The sequence below is a fragment of the Pelodiscus sinensis genome, chromosome 16 (genome assembly GCF_049634645.1).
Source record: "Pelodiscus sinensis isolate JC-2024 chromosome 16, ASM4963464v1, whole genome shotgun sequence".
Classification (NCBI taxonomy): Eukaryota; Metazoa; Chordata; order Testudines; family Trionychidae; genus Pelodiscus; species Pelodiscus sinensis.
In genome coordinates, this window is record NC_134726.1 from 34,434,540 (window position 1) to 34,452,240 (window position 17,701).

The following is a 17,701-nucleotide window of genomic DNA, read 5'->3' on the forward strand; positions in this document are numbered from 1 at the left end:
TCTTCCGGAAAAGGGCTTATTTTCCGCAAGATCCCGTCTAGACTGGCGGTTTTCTCTGGCAAAACCCCAAGCCGGAAAAAAGCAGCAGCCATGTTCATGCAAATGCCGCGGGGGATATTTAAATCCCCCGCGGCATTTGCAATTCCAAAGTGTCTCATTAGCATCCCTTTTTCGGAAAAGGGTGCCAGTGTAGACACAGCCCTAGATGTGTTATTTCAAAATAAGCTATTTTGGAATAATTATTCCAAAATAGCTTATTTTGAAATAAGCGTGCAGTGTAGCTGTACCCTAACATAGTGACGCAAAGTAGGGGCCGCAAACCATACTGAGATGCGGTGTTTATTTTGAAACAGCGAGGACATCTCCATAGTAATTTAAAAGAAGAAAGCCGGTAGAGGGCAACATATTTTTTTCATCCTTGTCTTTGCATCAGTGTATTTTGCACCAAACCAACATTTGGAAAGCTGCCTGGGGGGCTCCTGTATGCCACAGGCCAGCATTTGCAAATGATCATGTACTTTCACCTGTAAAAATGCAAGGACACTTCCCCTGGCTAATCTATCCGCGGAGACAAGCTCTGCTGAGACAGGAACAAACCTCACCTAATTGTTTTTCTTTTCTTCTATTTCTGTACTCGGGACAGTCAACTTGCTGGCCATGGGTGAACAGAAAGAGGCTGGAAAATGAAGCAGCTAATGTTCCTGCAAATTAAGGCACTGCCACTCAAAACCATGCAACAAAAGAAAGCCAAGGGATGAGGCCTCCGCCTGCTAGATGGTTCAACTGATTAGCTTAGCAATTTTGCAATGTTCCGATTAATTCAGGGCCGATAATAGTGCCAGCTTCTCAGCATGGCTTGTCCTAGGGAATCTGCATGGCATAACTCAGTGAGTAATAGTGGTGATACATTGCAGTCACAACACTTTTCGTCAGAGGATGGTAAAGTGCCGCAAACAATTATTAATCCACTGTGGATTAGATCAGGGAAAGGAAAACAGGACTGCTGAGTCTTATTCCTGGCTCTTCAACTGGAGCCAAAATCTCCATGCATTGGAATTAAACAGCTGCCAACTCTTCCGACGGGACGGACCTGATGCCATTTGCGGCAGTGACGGCCGGTCCAGGAGAGATGGCAACTCTAAACACAATCCCCAGGAACCTGAGTCAGCTGATCAGCTGCAGTGTAGACGTAACCTAGGCAGGCCTGGCTGCTGGTCGTCTGCTTCTGTCTGCATGGCCCTGAGCTGCTGTGGGAGACTCGGCTTTGAGTACCTACCCAGCGCTGCAGAGCGCAGGGCGAAAGAGTGCCCCCTGCTGGCTGATTCAGGTGCACCTCTATCCAGCACTGGTCTGGATACATCTGCTCGGTAAAGGAAGGTCTAGGCATGGCTACTTTCCGTCTACCTACAGATGCGTGTAAATGCTTTACCCTCTCTTTCCTCTCTAAGGGTACATCTACACTTGCCCCCTAATCCGAGCTAGGGATGCAAATGTAGGCGACCGAAATTGCTAATGAAGCGGGGATTTAAATATCCCGCACTTCATTAGCATAATCTCGCCCATGTGTAACTCCGCTCAACAGCTGTTTTTTGAGGAGTAATATTAGTTTGAACCAAGGGGCTTGGTTTGAACTACCGCATCCCGGAGCACACTTCCTGGTTCGAATCAGCTGTTGAGCGGAATAACGCGCGGGGGAGATTATGCTAATGAAGTACGGGATATTTAAATCCCTGCCTCATTAGCAATTTCGGTTGCCTACATTTGCATCCCTAGCTCGGACTAGGGAGCAAGTGTAGATGTACCCTAACACTTCCTGGGGCACTGTGAGGTCTTTCTTTCTTTCTTTCTTTCTTTCTTTCTTTCTTTCTTTCTTTCTTTCTTTCTTTCTTTCTTTCTTTCTTTCTTTCTTTCTTTCTTTCTTTCTTTCTTTCTTTCTTTCTTTCTTTCTTTCTTTCTTTCTTTCTTTCTTTCTTTCTTTCTTGTTTAATTGTTTATTTTATGATCCTTCTTGGCCGTGGCAGAAGTTCAGGGACCTGTTGCTGGTAAAATGACAGGAATACATGTGGGTCTCATGTACATTTACATGAGCGAGTAGGCTGAATCCATTGTTTGTGTCGTATGCGGTGTGCCCTAGGCTTGGGGATTGCGGCCCAAGACAAGGGGCTTTCCCAACCATTCCAGCGCCAGGGTGAGGGGTACAAAATCACACAGGTCGATTGTAAGCTGTATGGGGCAGGGACTGTTTGTTCTGTGTTTGTACAACACCCAGCACACCAGGGCCTGGCCCAGACCCAGTGCTCCTCGGTGCATGGATAATACCAATAATAATAACGGAGAGGCAGATGGGCAAAGCTCCAGGAGCCCCCCCCCCTTCTAGTGGAAGTCCACTAGATCTGGCTTCCAGGGATACTTCCTCATAGTCAGGCTATAAATTCCTTAATTTCAGTCCATTCCCCCTAATTCCACCTCTATGGATCATGCTCGTGGCCAAGGCTGTCCTGAGTGGAGTGCAGGGCCTGGGACAGTCCTCCCACTGCAGGCCCTATCCCTGCTCTGCCCTGCCCCCTTTTCCCCCTCCCCTGAGCAACGTGGCCCGAGGGATTACAGGGGCCTGGTGTGGCGGCAGCAGGGGTTCACCCCCCCCAACCCACGGGCGGCAGGAGCCAGAGCGGCCAGGCAGCCTGCTCCGCCCCACCACGCCATCCTTCCGGCCCGCTGTGTCCCGCTTCTCTGCAGCAGGAAGGGGAGTGCCCCGGAGCCAGAGCACCCTGTTTCTTGCCGCCCCTGAGAAGCCGAGCGCAGCGGGACGGTGTGGAGGGAGCAGGCTGCCAGGCTGCTCCGGCTCCCGCTACCTGCATGGTGGTGGGGGGGGGTGCGGCAACTCCTGCTGCCACCCCACACCCGGCCCCATAATCCCCCGGTTCCTCCCGTCCGTAGCATGGTTGGGGTAGCTGTGGGGTCCCCAAAAGTGGCTGCCCTGATTTGTCCTGTGGTCAGGACAGCTCAGCTCATGGCTTCCTTCCTGGCTATTTACACCTTTCGCCTGCGTCTCTCCTTGTCTTAGTCATCGCTTAGCCAAGCTTGGATTTCCCTCTCTCGGTTTTGCTTTATAAACCAGTCCCCCTGGTCCTCCCTCCTCCTCCTCCTTGCGTGTCTCTGAACTCCCTCCCTGCCCCCCTCGGATACAGAGGCTCCTAGAGCGGGGGTGCGGTTTTCCCGGCGCGGTTGCACAACAGGGCGAGGATGAGGAATGACACACCTGGGGGGCTTTCAGCATGTGATCAACCGATGAGTAAACGCGGAGTGAGGCGACAGGCACGGACCAGTCACGCGGGGGGAATTCAGGCCAGCGCCAGGAGAGGAATAGAGAGCAGCGGCGCGGCGGAGGCGCGTCTATCTTTCAGGGCGCTCATGACGGAAGGCAGTTACCGGGGGCAGGTTTGCTCATGGCTGTAATAGCAGCCTGCGGCTTGGACCCTGGGATGAGGCTAACCCCTGAGGGGCTGTCAACACTACAGTTCAAACCTGCATCTGGCCCATGCCAGGTGACTCAGGCGCATGGGACTGGGGCTAAGGGGCGGAATAATTGTGGTGTAGATAGACGGTCGCACTTGGGCTGGAGATGGGCACGAGAATGATTGCAAATCGGGGGGGGGGCTCCCGGAGCTCCAGCTGCCACCGGAGCCAAAACGTCTACACGGTAATTAAACAGCACCTCAGTAGGCTGCCAACTCTCCCGAGGGGACGGACCAGGTGCCATTTGCAGCCATGGCGGCCGGTCCGGGAGAAATAGCAACTCTAAGCCCAATCCCCAGGGGTCTGGGTCAGCTGCAGGTGACCAGCTGCAGCGTGGACCTCCCCTGAGACATAGCCTAGGCAGGCCCGGTGCTGGCCGGCTGCATTTGTCTGCATGGCCCTGTGCTGCCATGGGAGATGGGGCTGTGATTCCCCACACAGGGCTACCGGGCACAGGGCCAAGACATGCCGCCCCGTGGTGCCCCCTACTGGTTGAGCCAGGAGCAGCTCAGTCCGGCTCCAGTCTGGGGGTGTCTGCATCGCAAAGGAAGGTCGAATGCCGGGGTCGCTTCACACTAATTAGTGTGGGCTACAGCTGCAGTGAAGACGTGGCGGCATAGACGGGGCAGGGACCAGCCACCTGATTCCATAGCCAGAGTCCTCGGTAGGGTCGGATAGGGGTTGGGGCGGAGTCGGTGCCTGTTTTCTAGATAAATGGGGTCCCAGAGGGACAGACTCCATTGTCCCCACAGGATCTGGTGCCTCCCAGTGAAGGGGTGTCCCCCTCCCCAGGATCTTGTTCCTTTGAAAGCACCAGTTAAGCAATCAGTCGGTAAAACCAGCAGCTGGGTGGCGTGGGGGGTGTTGGCAGGGCCCTAGGAGGTGGGCACACGACGCCTGGGGGTGGGGGCTGGCCGATGACTGGAGCAACGCAGGTGCTGAGCCCAGACTGGGGGGTGAGTTTTCCCTCTCCTCGGCCGCGCGTGGGGAGCGTGGATTGCGAGGGGCAGGAGGGGAAGCAGGCAGAGATGGGACCTGTCCAAAGTCACCGGTGGGCTTGGGGGGTGAACTCCCTGCGGTGCCCCCGACTTCCAGTGCAGCCTTGAGGGACCACGGGCAGCCCTGCTCTGCCTGCCGGGTGTTGGGAGGGACACACGTTCAAGACTGAGGGGCTCATGCACGTACCTATGGGAGACAGGCCTGGCTGGGAATAGAGCCCAGCAACCCCGAGGTCTATTCGAGAGCCCGGTCCACTAGCTCCCGCTGCTTCCTCAGCCCCCAGCCCTCGCCACACCCTCTGTTGCTTCTCCACAGGCCACGGGGCTCAGCCACGAGGGAACCCCTGGAGTGTGAGCGGCGAACGTGTGACTGTTCGGCTGCTTTGGGCAGATCGAGGGACTCCTGAGAGAGCGGCTGGGCCCTGCCGCTTCACCCAGCGCAGTGATCGGGGTTACCGGGGGGCTGAGCGGCCGCCCTCGTCCATACGTCAAGGGCGGAGCTGTCCCGTCCATAGAGCGGTTTGGGGCAGTTGCCCCGGGCCCCGTGCTTCGGGGGGCCTCGCACCAGCAGCCCAACCATTCTCTAGATGGGACCCCTGGGGCACAAGGCAGCCCGTCGGGATCGCCTGGGGGGCCTGGCATGGGAGGGCACCAGAGATCGCTCCCCCACTGCACGCAGCAGCGGGACCCAGAGCTAGGGTTACCAGATGGCTTCCAAAAAAATACCGGACATACTTGATCTCAGATGGGGGGAAGAGGGGACCGGCCGGGGAGGAACCGGCTGGTGGGAAGCAGGGCTGGCTGGGAGGCGGATCGGGGGTAGTGGGACTAGCTGGGGGAGAATCGGCTGGCGGGGAGCAGGGCTGGCTGGGAGGGAGATCTGGGGTAGTGGGACTAGCTGGGGGAGAACCGGCTGGCGGGGAGCAGGGCTGGCCAGGGGAGATTTTTTGGGGGGAAGCAGCCGGCTGGAAGCAAGGCTGGCCAGGAGGGGGTTGGAGGGAGCAGGACTGGCCCAGGGGGCAGGGAGGGGGAAGGAATTGGCTGGTGGGGCGCAGATCCCAGGGTGCTACTCATCCCGCACACGGTCCCCTCCTCCTCCCCTTCTACTGCGTAGTTGCGTACTGCCTGGCTGGTAGCCATGCTAACGCAGTGTGAGCGCGTCTGCCAGCCAGGCTGGACGCAGCTACGTGCTGATCCTCCTAATGATAAAACTAACTTCGTTAGAAAATACCAGACATTTCTATGTCCGGTATTTTCTCAGTTTATTTACCGGACAGAAAGCTCAAACACCGGACTGTCTGGTTCAAAACCGGACACCTGGCACCCCTACCCGGAGCACCCCAGCAGTTTGCTCTGCTCCACCCTGCCACCCTCTCCCAGCCAGAGTGCTCCGTGTCTCTGCAGCACAAGGAAGCAGAGCGCCTCAGCCCCAAATCACTCTGCTTCCCGCCGCGGAGAAACGGGGTCTAAAGGGGTGGGGTGGGGCGGGGCTTGGGAAGGGCGGGGCTTGGGAAGGGGTGGGGCGGGGCGGGGCTTGGGAAGGATAGGGCTTGGGAAGAGGTGTAGTGGGGTGGGGCTTGGGAAGGGGTGGGGCAGGGCGGGGCTTGGGAAGGGCGGGGCTTGGGAAGAGATGTAGTGGGGCGGGGCTTGGGAAGGGGTGGAGCAGGGTGGGGCTTGGGAAGAGGTGTAGTGGGGTGGGGCTTAGGAAGGGGTGGGGCAGGGCGGGGCTTGGGAAGGGCGGGGCTTGGGAAGGGGTGGGGCGGGGCAGAGTGGGGCGGGGCTTGGGAAGGGGTGGGGCAGGGCAGGGCAGGGCTTGGGAAGGGCGGGGCTTGGGAAGAGGTGTAGCGGGGTGGGGCTTGGGAAGGGGTGGAGCGGGGTGGGGCTTGGGAGTGGGTTGCCTGTGCTGGGAGTGGGTTGCCTTGTGTCCCACACCCCCCCAGGGGTGGCCCCAGTAAGAGGATCTTTATGGGCATGAGTACTGCAGGATTGGACCTTCCATCTGGGGCGATGTTTTTGAAGGTGCCCAAGTGACTAACACGCCTAAAGCCAAGGCCTCGACGTCACCTGGAGCCCTTTGAACACTGTCACTGATGTCTTTTTCACAATGTAACCCTTTCATCCTGCTCAGTCCTGGCTGAGGGAGCTCACTGGGGCCCTTTCCACCTCTGCGCGCTGTTACCAGACTTGCCCAGTACTCTGGGGTATGCTCATTTATTAGGGTTACTCTTATGGGTCGGGGGGAGGTTCACAATTCTATCAGTGTGCTGCTTGTGCTACTTGTGCTCTCATATGGAGCTGAATTCTCTCTGCTGCCAATTCCCCCTCCCATTGGAGCTCTCCTGCAGGAACTAGGTTCCTCAGGACGGGGTTCTTCCCACCTTAGCAACGCACACAGACACTCACCCCCACTAATCAGAGCACATCTCAGAGGACTGGGTAATCAGCACTCACACGCTGACCCCTCATATGTCTCTGGATTCAGCAGGCTGGGTTTAACAGCAACGCCCCACTGCACCCTCATCTGCCTTTGGACTCAGTGGGCTGGATTAAACAGCACTTTTAGCTGCCATCCTCATGCGCCCGCAGGTTCAGCACCCCCTGTCCCCACTTTCACACCACAGTCATTCACTGGTAATCCACACGATGAACAAACCCCACAGGATTTTGGGCACCACAGGGATCTTTAGCTTGGGTACAAGAAGCGTTGTTGCAGAGCGAATGGGGAAGCCAAAACAACACCCTTTGAGGAAGAGTGAGCAAAAGAAAGAAAGAGAGAGAAGCAACCAGCTTAACAATGAAAGTGATTTATTATATATATAGGGCTCCAAACACACAAAACAGTTACAATATTAAATCTAAATTGAAACTGATTACAAATGTTAGGGTTAGCTAACCATGTAACAGTTTACCTAGGTCAGAGTCAGGAGGCTATGCTTGGGGGGGGGGGGGGAGAGGAAAAGAGAGAGAGAGAGAGAGAGACCTCACCACTCTGTGGAGCTTGCACTGATCGCAGTTCCCAGGGGGTGATGGGAGCTGGGGGTCCAGAGGGCAGGAGACAAGCAGAGAAGAGCCCTTGGCACAATCAGACAGGAGATGAAAAAGTCTCAGTGGAACCAATGCAGTTTAAATCCAGGTATCAGAATAGTTTTTCTTGGGCAAGGGTAGGAGTTATTGTAGGGGCAGAATAACAGTTGGCGGAGGACACCAGATTTGTTTATGGGTAAACAGAGGCGAGACAATAGAGACTGATCACACCTGGTTATGGGTGATGTTCCTTGAAGGCGCTCTCAATGCAAGGAGGCAGTTTCAGTATTTTGGATGCCAATAGGATCCATTACTAGATTGGTCTGATAATGACTAATTTGGGTGTGAGCAGGCCTGGGTTCATTACCATCTGGAGCAGAGATTTCCCATCAGGCAGTGCTTCTCTGCTTTCGGTATCCCGTAGTTCGTGCGGTTCCTGCTTTGGAAGAGCATGGTCTCCAGGAGTGTCACTCCCTGGCTCTCCAAGAGCACAGGGCTGGTAGGTAACAGTGCTTTTGGAGTGCCAGCCGGGGGCTGCTTCTGGGGCTGGCTCACTCGATCACAGCGCTGCATGTTTGCCCTCCCAGGGGTTAGCGGGTTGCCTGTCTCTCGCTCCCACACTCTGATGGCTGGGGAGCTCTGGATCAAACACAGCCGAGGACCCTGCCGCTAAACGGCGGAGCCAGCCCTCGGCCTGTGTCCTTCTCGGAGTCCTGACAGCGACCCAAAGTGTAGGCACATCCACGCTGCCGAGCCGGGGCACCGCGCGGTTGCCGCTGGGGAGCAAAGCTCACATCTCACTGCAGGGGAGAAAGCCTTCAGCTCCTCCCCAGTGAGGCGGGCCCTGGCTCTAGGACGCTGGGCCCGACCACGACAGCAGGTGGCCGGGCGCATCCCAGCGAGACGTGGCCCCAGGACAATGTGCCCCTGCCTATGTGTGTGCTGCATGCCAGGTTCCTGTGCCCGGCGGGTACAGCATGCGCCGGGCTGGCTCCGTAGGAGCGTGTTCCAGAGGCGCTGACCGCCGGGCACAGCCCCGCCTCCGCTCTGCACCTGGCGCCGCAACTGTTTCTTCACACGCGGCATCGCTGCCTCTCGCAGGACAGTCACGGTGGTTCTGGTCGCCATCAGCGTGGTCTGGATCCCCATCCTGCAGAGCTCCAGCGGCGGCCAGCTCTACATCTACATCCAGTCCGTGACCAGCTGCCTCGCCCCGCCCATCACGGCTGTGTTCGTCCTGGCGGTGTTCTGGAGACGAGCCAATGAGCAGGTGAGCTCAGTACCTTTTTGCCAGGCCCCCTCGGGGTCCTTTTAATGCCAGGGCAGAGCCGCCTAGATGTCACGACTGGAAGGGACCCTTGTGGTCACCTAGCCTGACCCACCACATATCACAGGCCAGAAACCTGCCCTATGGATTCCCACGCCAACCCCACAGCTTTTGGTGGAGTCAGTGAGCCGGGGGGCTAGGGGAGGGTGGTGCAACCTTTGCTCATCGAGGACCATTTTGAAGGGAGGAGCAGACCCCTTTGGAACTTGTAGATGTTCCATGGACCGCAGGCTGTGAACCTCTTCTCTTGTAGAGCTGGCCCGTCTTACCTGATAGCAGCTTTCAAGTACCTAAAAGGGTGTTACAAGGAGAAGGGAGTAAAATTGTTCTCCTAGGCCTCTGATGTTGCAACGGGCTTAAACTGCAGCAAGGGAGGTTTAGGTTGGACATTAGGAAAAACGTCCTGCGTTTCAGGGTGGTTATGCACTGGAATAAATTGCCCAGGGAGGTTGTGGAATCTCCATCTCCGGAGATATTGAAGAGCAGGTTAGACAGACACTGGTCACAGGCTGGGGACTACTTCCGGCCTCCTCCCCCATGGGCAGGTGAAGCGTGTCCCTCCCAAAGCTGCTCTTACTCAGGCTGGGGGCAGTGCCGCAGGAAAGAGGAAGGGCAGTGGCAGGGCCTGTGGCCCCTGAACCGGTCCCTTCTGGCCTTAAACCCTACAATGCTGGCATCATAGCTACATGGTCTAGATCTAGATCCGGTCTAGTCCGTTCCAGTTCTAGAATTCGATGATTCTGTGTGACTCCCGTTGCTATGGAATTCCAGTGCATGCTGGCCTGTCCCTTGGGGAAACCTTGGGTCAGGCCCTGTTTCCGGTCACAAGGGAATATCCGTTTGGTCCAGGCATGACTCCTCAGGCTGGCACCTGCCCAGCAAGGGGCAGTACCAGCGCTCTTTGTGGAAGGAGCCTTTCGCCTAAACTGAGAGCGTCTCCCTTTCCTCTGAAGAATCAGGCACTGGACATGGCTGGGGGCAGAGGACGGGCTTGAATGGGCCAGTGGCAAAGTTCCCTCTAATTATTTTCCATTCATGTGCGGAATTAATTTTGTTCCGTGCGCCAGTTCAAGGTAACGTGTGGATGTGCATCAGCCATAGACACAAAACACCTCCAGCGAGGCATTCTAGAACTCCTTACTCAAAGAATTAAATTGAAGTGTAAGAGGAATACAAATTACGAAACGCCTCGTGTTAGTCAAAAAACCACAACAACACACATTGAAAGAAGCATCAAGGAACAACAATAATAATACAAGTAGGTGTTGGGAGGTGAGTGTGAAAGACGGAGCATGTGTGTGTGTCAGAGACGCACTGTGTGTGTTTGTGTGTGGGCCTGACAGAGACCCACAATGTGTGTGTGTGTGTGTGTGTGAAAGAGAAAGTCACTCGTGTGTGTGTGTGTGTGTGTGTGTGTGAAAGAGAAAGTCACTCGTGTGTGTGCGTGTGAAAGAGAAAGTCACTGTGTGTGTGTATGTGTGTGTGTGTGTGTGTGTGTGAAAGAGAAAGTCACTTCCATGTGTTTGTGTGTGTGTGTGTGACAGCAAGAGAGAGGCGCTGCCCCTTTAAGTACAGTGTCCCTTTCAATAGATTGGCACTCACCAGTCTGAAGGAGCCTGTTCAGACACAGCAAGGGCTTGCTAGCAAGCTCCCTCCCTCCCGAGCCCTGTCCTGCCTCCACACCTGTTGAGCTGGGACAGGGCAGGGGCACCCTGACATCAGTGCTGCCCCCCACCCCCTGTACCCCACAGAAAGCAGGAGGCTGCCGGGAGCAGCTGGCCAGGAGCTCCAAAGCAGAGGACAGGCGAATGCAGGGCACTGGCTAGCCTGCTGGGTAGCCCCCCAGCCTCGCAGCTTAGAGAGAACGTAGCAGGGTCCCATGTGAGATGGGAACATCTACCTTGCTGGGTCCCTCCTTAGGGGCACCAAGACTTCCCTGGACTAACCGGGGGGGAGGAAGGGGGCTCTGCCCTTTGCCCTTCCCCAGCCTTCCTGTAGGTAGGGCGTAGGGCCAGTCACGCCACGGTTGCTAGACAGGAGAGGCCTTGCCATGATTAGTGAGTCAGTAGCCAAGTCTCCCCCGAGATGCTGGTGAAATGGTCCTGCAACCGGCCCATCCTTTTGCTTTCCCTTTGTGGTGACGCCAGGGGGCTGCTGGAGCGCCCGGCAGGCAGCCCACCAAGTCTCACCAGGCCAAGGATCGGCCCCGGGCCCCTCCACTTCAGGGGGCTTGAAGATCAGAGGTGGCTTCTTCACTAGGACAATGCCAAGGGCTTGGGGATCAGGCTCCTCCCGGAAGACGTGGCCAGTCCAGATCTGTCTGGCCGGTTCTAGACATCTAGGGATTTCTGGCGCGTCGGGTTTGAGGAACCGAGTCCCAGTCCCCCAAAGAGGAGCGGAGAAATGAGCCAGCTGGTGGTTCCCCCAGGAACTGGTGGGTGTGTCACGGGAGGCTGACGTGAGCATGGCCCAGGTGTCGACATGCAACGCTGCCCGTCTGCGCCATGAGGCGCTTTAAGCTCCGTGTCACAGGAACCAGTAACAGCTCGGCCACCGTGCAAGCAAACAGCAGCCTGGGTCACAAGGGACTTTCCACTGCCTCCGTGCCTGTCTGTCACAGTCGCGTTAGCTAGTGTCCTGGAAGGAAAAACCCAGCCGTTGGCAGAGCCTGCGAGCAAAGGGGCTTGTGCAGTGATGAGTAATCTAGGCTAGCGAGGGGGCTGCATGTGCAGCCCTCCTTCCTCTCAACGGGCCACAAGATGGTCATGGCCAAGACGGCCTCCCAGGATAGGGAAGTTTTGCTCACACCACGGCGTCCCTAGAATGTGCGGGATTTGCCGACTGAACCGCAGCAGCGCTGTGATTGGCTGCAGAGGGAACGCCCGGCTCTCACAGCCAATGTTGTGTGCAATCAGCCCGCACCAGCTTCGCATGCGTGTCACGTTAGTAAAACGATGTAGACGGAAACCCGCGGAATCTGGGCATGGACAACGGTAAACAAAATGTCTCTCGTTGGCCACCCATGGAACCCTCCATCGGTGGTCTTGTGGCTGACAGTCTGAGCCAGCAAATACGGTTTGTATCCCAGGACAGGCGACCCTGGGTTCCAGACGCCTCGGGGACTGCAGGCTGTTGGTAACTCTGATCTAAAACATTATGGTGGCGCTTTCAAAAGTTTACCACTCCCCCATCAACTGAATGCACTTTTGAAACTTGATTCTGCAGAAGAAGAACGCTGCTTCCAGCTCTCTCGCATTGAAGGACACACAGAAACGGTTCCCTTGCCTTGCCAAATCTTTGCTTTTATCCCTTTATGTAGTAGAAATCCCTTGAAAAACACAGTACTGGAGCACCTTAGAGACTAGCAAAAAATGTGGATGGTATTGTGAGCTTTCGGGGGCATAACCCACTTCCTCAGATGAATGGAAGTAGACACAACCCACTTCTTCAGCCCTAAGGTGCTGCAGGATTAGTCGAAGGTTTTTCTATTACAGACTCACACAGCTACCCCTCTGAAACTTTTATTTAGTAGGTTACGTTTAACATGGGGCGGCACTGGATTTGCTTCTCTTTTTGGTCTCTGCCATGCCCGATGGTGTATTTCCAGGTGCAGAGGAGGCGTGCGGTTGGCTGATCAGCTCATAACTCTCGTGACTGTAGCTGTGAGGTGCTCCTGTAAGATCAGATCAGAGCCCCTGGCATGTGCCCTGTAAGAGACATTACCCTCATCAGAGCTTGGGGAGAAGAACCCAGGCTAGCTTTGATCCAGATTGTGCACTAGAAGGGTATGTCTACACTACTCTCCTAGTTCGAACTAGGAGGGTAATGTAGGCATACCGCACTTGCAAATGAAGCCCGGGATTTGAATTTCCCGGGCTTCATTTGCATAAACCGGGCGCCGCCATTTTTAAATCCCGGCTCGTTCGAACCCCGTGCCGCGCGGCTATTTAAAAATAGCCGGGATTTAAAAATGGCGGCGCCCGGCTTATGCAAATGAAGCCCGGGAAATTCAAATCCCGGGCTTCATTTGCAAGTGCGGTATGCCTACATTACCCTGCTAGTTCGAACTAGCGGGGTAGTGTAGACGTACCCCAACAGTGTTTCCCAGTTGGTGCTCCGTGGAACCCCAGGGTTCCGCAAAGCGAAAGTAAGGGTTCCGCGAGAACACAGCATTGCCCCGCCCCCTCTTAAAGAGACAGAGCATTTTGCAGGTTTTTTTTTTTTTTTTTTGTTCAACCAATTCTGGCGGGGCTTTTTTTTTGCTTGCCAAATTTTACTCTGGGAACCCTAGGGGTTCCTTGAAATTATTTTAAGCTGAAAAGGGTTCCGTGGCCAAATAAAATCAGGAAACATTGCACTAGAAATAGCAGCAGCACCCCTTGTGTGGGGACCCAGTGTGGCAGACAGGAGAGAGCTCTGGCAGCTGGGTCGGGCTGCTGCCCTGCTATTTTAATGTGCTAGCTCCATTGAAGCAAAGGGGAATACAAGTATGTGGGCTAACCTCTGGCTGCCCAGACAATGACGTGGCACACAGACAGTCCATGACCCAGCAGGGATTTGAACTTCCAACTCCTGAATCCTACCGCAAGACCCAGCCTGGTCCCCCAGGCTGCGGACACGGTAGGAAGCACTCGCGGATACAGAAGGGCGCTCACCATTGCAGTGCATTCTTCCGCGCTCCCCTGCCACGCTGGATTCCTGCCAGGTAAGACCTTCCAAGGCAGGCCCCTCAATCACCCGATCGTCTGTGCTCTGCAGGGCGCTTTCTGGGGCCTGATGCTAGGGCTGGCACTAGGCCTGGCCAGGATGGGGCTGGAGTTTGCATACCCCTCGCCCCGCTGCGGCCTGCCGGACGAGCGGCCCTCGGTCGTGAAGGACGTCCACTACCTCCACTTCGCCATCGTCCTCTGCGCGCTGACGGCCGCCGCCGTGGTGGGGATCAGCTTGCGGAGCGGCCCTCCCGCTGAGGCGCAGGTGAGCAAAGAGGCCCCGGAGGAGAATCAAGAGGCCAGGGTGGCTGTTTCCAGTCCGCCGTTCGGTCTGACTGCCACGGGGGCACTGGCGATGGGGGTAGAGCTGGCCTTGGACCTACCGCTTGTTTCCCTCCTGGCTGCCACGGTGACCGCCCTTCCTCACAGCCGGCGGGTGGGGGGACCCGGCTGCCACGGTGACCGCCCTTCCTCACAGCCGGCAGGTGGGGGGACCCGGCTGCCACGGTGACCGCCCTTCCTCACAGCTGGCGGGTGGGGGGACCCGGCTGCCACGGTGACCGCCCTTCCTCACAGCCGGCGGGTGGGGGGACCCGGCTGCCACGGTGACCGCCCTTCCTCACAGCCGGCGGGTGGGGGGACCCGGCTGCCACGGTGACCGCCCTTCCTCACAGCCGGCGGGTGGAGGAGCCTTTTTTGGGTCGGGGGCCCGCTGACCCACAGAAAAATCAGTCGGGGGCCGCACACAAGCAACCAAACCCTCAGTGCCGTGGCCCCCGGCTGAGGAGAAAAACCTTCCCCACATTCCCCTCACACACCAGAGCCTGAGGGGGTCCAGGCTAGTAGATTTTGTGCGATCCAGCCCCGCAGGGAGGCAGTGGGGGGTTGGAGCACCAGCATGGGCTCCCCAATGCTGGGGAGAGCCCCAAGCCTCAGGGGCTGTTTCCAGGCAAGCCGGGGGCCACATGCGGCCCCCAGGCCTTAGCTTCCCCACCCCTTAGCGGCTGCGCAGGCCCCGTGGCTGGGGCTGTTTGGTGTGGGTGCAAGGGGGGGCACGTCAGCCAGGAGGCAGGAACACGGCTTCTCCGTGAGCACGGCTCCTGTGAACAGGTCTGGTCCCAGGTGAAAAGGGCCGGTCGCCCACTCCCTCCGTGAAGCCCCGAGACTGAGGACACCTGGCTGGCAGCAAAGGGCTGTGGCCCCCGGGTAGCCCCCGTGGCGCTCTTAGAGCCAGTCCCATCACTGCACATGCAGCCCCGGCTTTCAGATCCAGGCACGCGGCCCCTCCCTTCATGCAGGGGAGCCCCTGTACCCCACAAGGGTTGCATCTCCTCGTGTCCGGTGCACGCGGCTGTGGAAAGGCAGCTCTCTTGCGGCTGCTACTCCGGGTGGTAGCAGGGCCGGGATCGCAGAGCTACGCGCCGGGGAGACCTACCCACCCCTCCAGCATCATCAGTATCTGTCTCTGGGGAACCGCCCTGGCTGCCCTTTCCCCCCACCCGGGTGTGGCTGTGCAGGGCTGCGTCGGACCCCCAGCGGCTGGGGCTGGGTGGATTTCTGTGTCTGCAGCCGGGAAGCAGCTTGGTAGCCGAGCGACCTGGTGTGTTCCCCTTGCTTGGATGTTATGTCCTGGGAGAGTGGGGTTGGGGCTTCGGGGCAGGAGCCAGGGGCCTTTGGGGTCAGCCCATTGTAGGGAGACGCTCCAGCCCTGAGTCTGGGGCCAGGGCGAGGGGTGGGAGCTACATACCTGCATGTTTCTAGGCATCAGGGCACAGGGTCCAGGCAGCCTGCAGGGGTGGAGGGGCACAAGGATCTGCCCCAGTTCCGGGCCTGGCTGGTGATTCTCTCTCCCCCCCGGCTGCTGGCTGAGCTCCCGCTGCTCTGTCCTGACATAGGCAGCCCTGGGTCAGCCCCCTGAAGCGTCTGGGGGAAAGGCGGGGGACTGCCCAGATTTACACCCAGCTGAGGATCCGGCCCAGAGAACTCAGAGCGGGGTTCAGATCTGGCCGGTGTCCGGGCTGACTCTGCGGAGACGTTGAGCAGCGCGGGGAGCAGTGGGGGGCCTCCCGCCTTCGGTCCGGCCATATCCCCAAGCTGGGGCTGTCCCTCTGGTCCGGCCCCACAGGCTCTGTGCTGGGGATAACTGGGCTCCTCCCGCTCCCGACCGTATTTCCCAGCCGTTGCTCCGTAGCTCTCTGGAGCTGCACACCCTGCCCCTCCAAGAGACTGACTCTCACCCGGGGCCTCTGCTCAGAGGGACTCCCCCCATGGGAGAGACCTGGCCTGGAGGGGTGAGCACTGCTAGGCCGCGTCGGTGGGGAAGCGGGGGCCACACGGAGGCCTCTGTTCTCAGATCATACAGGCCCCTCTCACTCCCTCAGAACCTGGGGCAGCTCCGCTGAGGGAAGAGGAGTACCGGGCCTCAGGCTCCAGTGCCTCAGTTTACCCCAGCAGCGAGTGTCACTGGGGCTGACTTGAGACCCTGTCAGGGGGCCCAGTGGCTGGGGGAGGGGCTGCCCCCTCGCTGCGCTGCCGCTCCCCTCTGGCTTGGCTATGCCAACCCCTCTCAGCGTCCTGCTCCATGTTGCAGGTGAAGAACCTCACCTGGTGGACCGTTTCCCCGGGGCGGCTGCCTCCCGAGGGCTCCGTGGCCAGAGCGTCAGCTGGGACCTGCTCACCCGGGAGAAGAAACGAGGGTACGTGGGACCCGCTCCGACCCAGCCAGGGCTAGGGATGGGCCCAGCGCTGGGACTGAGGTGCCGGGAGGAGTGGGCGTTGAGCTGGGGTGTCGTTCCCACCTCGAGGGGGCCTGGCTGTGGCTCTCATTGGGCTGGGGCGCTACAGACAGGGGCTGGGTGCACCAGGGACTGGCTGGCACGATTCTGTGCCCGGCATCCCGGATGGGTGCGTGAGGCTCAGTCTTTGTGCAGTTCAGCCAGAGCCGCGGGGATTCAGGGATCGGGTTCTGCTTTGGGGTTGGGTCGGGTTCCCAAACAGGCTCCTTAGCCCTGCCCCCGCCCCTTGAAACATGCCCCCGCCTCTTGCCCTGCCCCCGCCCATCCTCAGGCAGTGCTCTCCGGGGCCAGCCCTGACCCACGTGAAGCCTGCAGGGCAGCTGGTCCCCTTGACTCTGTGCCCCTCCAAGCCTCTCTCCATCCGTGACAGATTCCCAGGAGGGGGTGCCAGGGGCCTGCCCCTGCATGGATTTCTTCTGCAGCCCCCAGCGGGCGAAGGTCGAGGAACCCCCAGCAGAGGCGCTGAGGGACACCACCGAGGCCCCTTTCTGGGCGAGGCTCTGTTGTATCAACGCTGTGGTCCTGATGTGTGTCAATATCTTCTGCTATGCTTATTTTGCATGATGCAGCCGGGTGGGGTGGGGCCGGGGGCAGGGAGGGACGGGAGGGAAGGGGAGGGCGGTGTGGTGGGAAGGGATGTGGGGAGAAGGTGGAGTGAGGTGCTGGTGTGATGTTTAATTTTTCCCACCTACATTTTGGCCTCTGGAGGGTTTTGTATCAACTTAACCTGTCCCAAAGCTCTTTGCGGACCAGAAGGTCGGAGTCGCAGGGTTGGCGCAGATTCCTACAGCCCGTCCTTCCGCTCCCCACAGACATGAGTTAAAGCCGCCTTAGCCCCTGGCTGAAATGTGTTGGACTCCATGTTCCCTCTAATCTTTTCCATCCATATGTGGCTTTTTTCCTACTCCTGTGTGGAATAATGTTTTATGTGCACCACGGTGCGTGTGAATGTGCACCATCAGTAGAAACACAAAACCTAGCTCTGGGGGCTCTGCTACTCAGCTGGGAAGCACTGGAATTTCTCTTGAGTGGCTGCAGAAGCGCACGGCTGAACACCAGACGGACAGTCTCCTCAGTGCCACATGGGAGGGGCCGGCGATGCTCGGGAGAGGCCCAGGAGCTGAATTGCTGGGGATGTTTCAGCTCGAGGGCAAGATTAAGGTTCGTTAGGCGAGATTTGGGAAGGATCAAGGACGGGAAAGGGAGGGCCTGCCTCTCAGAGCTGAGGCGCATTGACAGAGCGGTGGAGGAGCAGCATGCTCACCCAGTATGTGTGTCCTGTCCACCCCGGGGCCGGCACTGGATTCAGAAGCTGTAGCTGGCTGTTCCGGA

At 58.0% G+C, this 17,701-nt stretch overlaps 1 protein-coding gene and 1 long non-coding RNA gene across 5 annotated transcripts in view; one reads left to right on the forward strand and one right to left on the reverse strand.

Annotated features, from left to right (window-relative positions):
- The window catches only part of SLC5A10 (solute carrier family 5 member 10), a 106,337-nt gene extending 89,404 nt beyond the window's left edge, over positions 1–16,933 (forward strand). For all 4 annotated transcript variants that reach the window (XM_075899779.1, XM_075899778.1, XM_075899782.1 and 1 more), the window contains 4 exons: positions 8,640–8,808; positions 13,624–13,839; positions 16,165–16,270; positions 16,740–16,933. In XM_075899779.1, the coding sequence (XP_075755894.1) occupies positions 8,640–8,808; positions 13,624–13,839; positions 16,165–16,270; positions 16,740–16,933 (685 nt within the window). The remainder of the gene's footprint in view (positions 1–8,639; positions 8,809–13,623; positions 13,840–16,164; positions 16,271–16,739) is intronic.
- On the reverse strand, positions 12,374–13,658 carry LOC142818635 (uncharacterized). The gene is made up of 2 exons (XR_012896201.1): positions 13,521–13,658; positions 12,374–12,572 (listed from the first exon to the last, which is right to left on the reverse strand). It is a non-coding gene; the product is annotated as an uncharacterized LOC142818635 (long non-coding RNA).
- Positions 16,934–17,701: the final 768 nt, after the last annotated feature.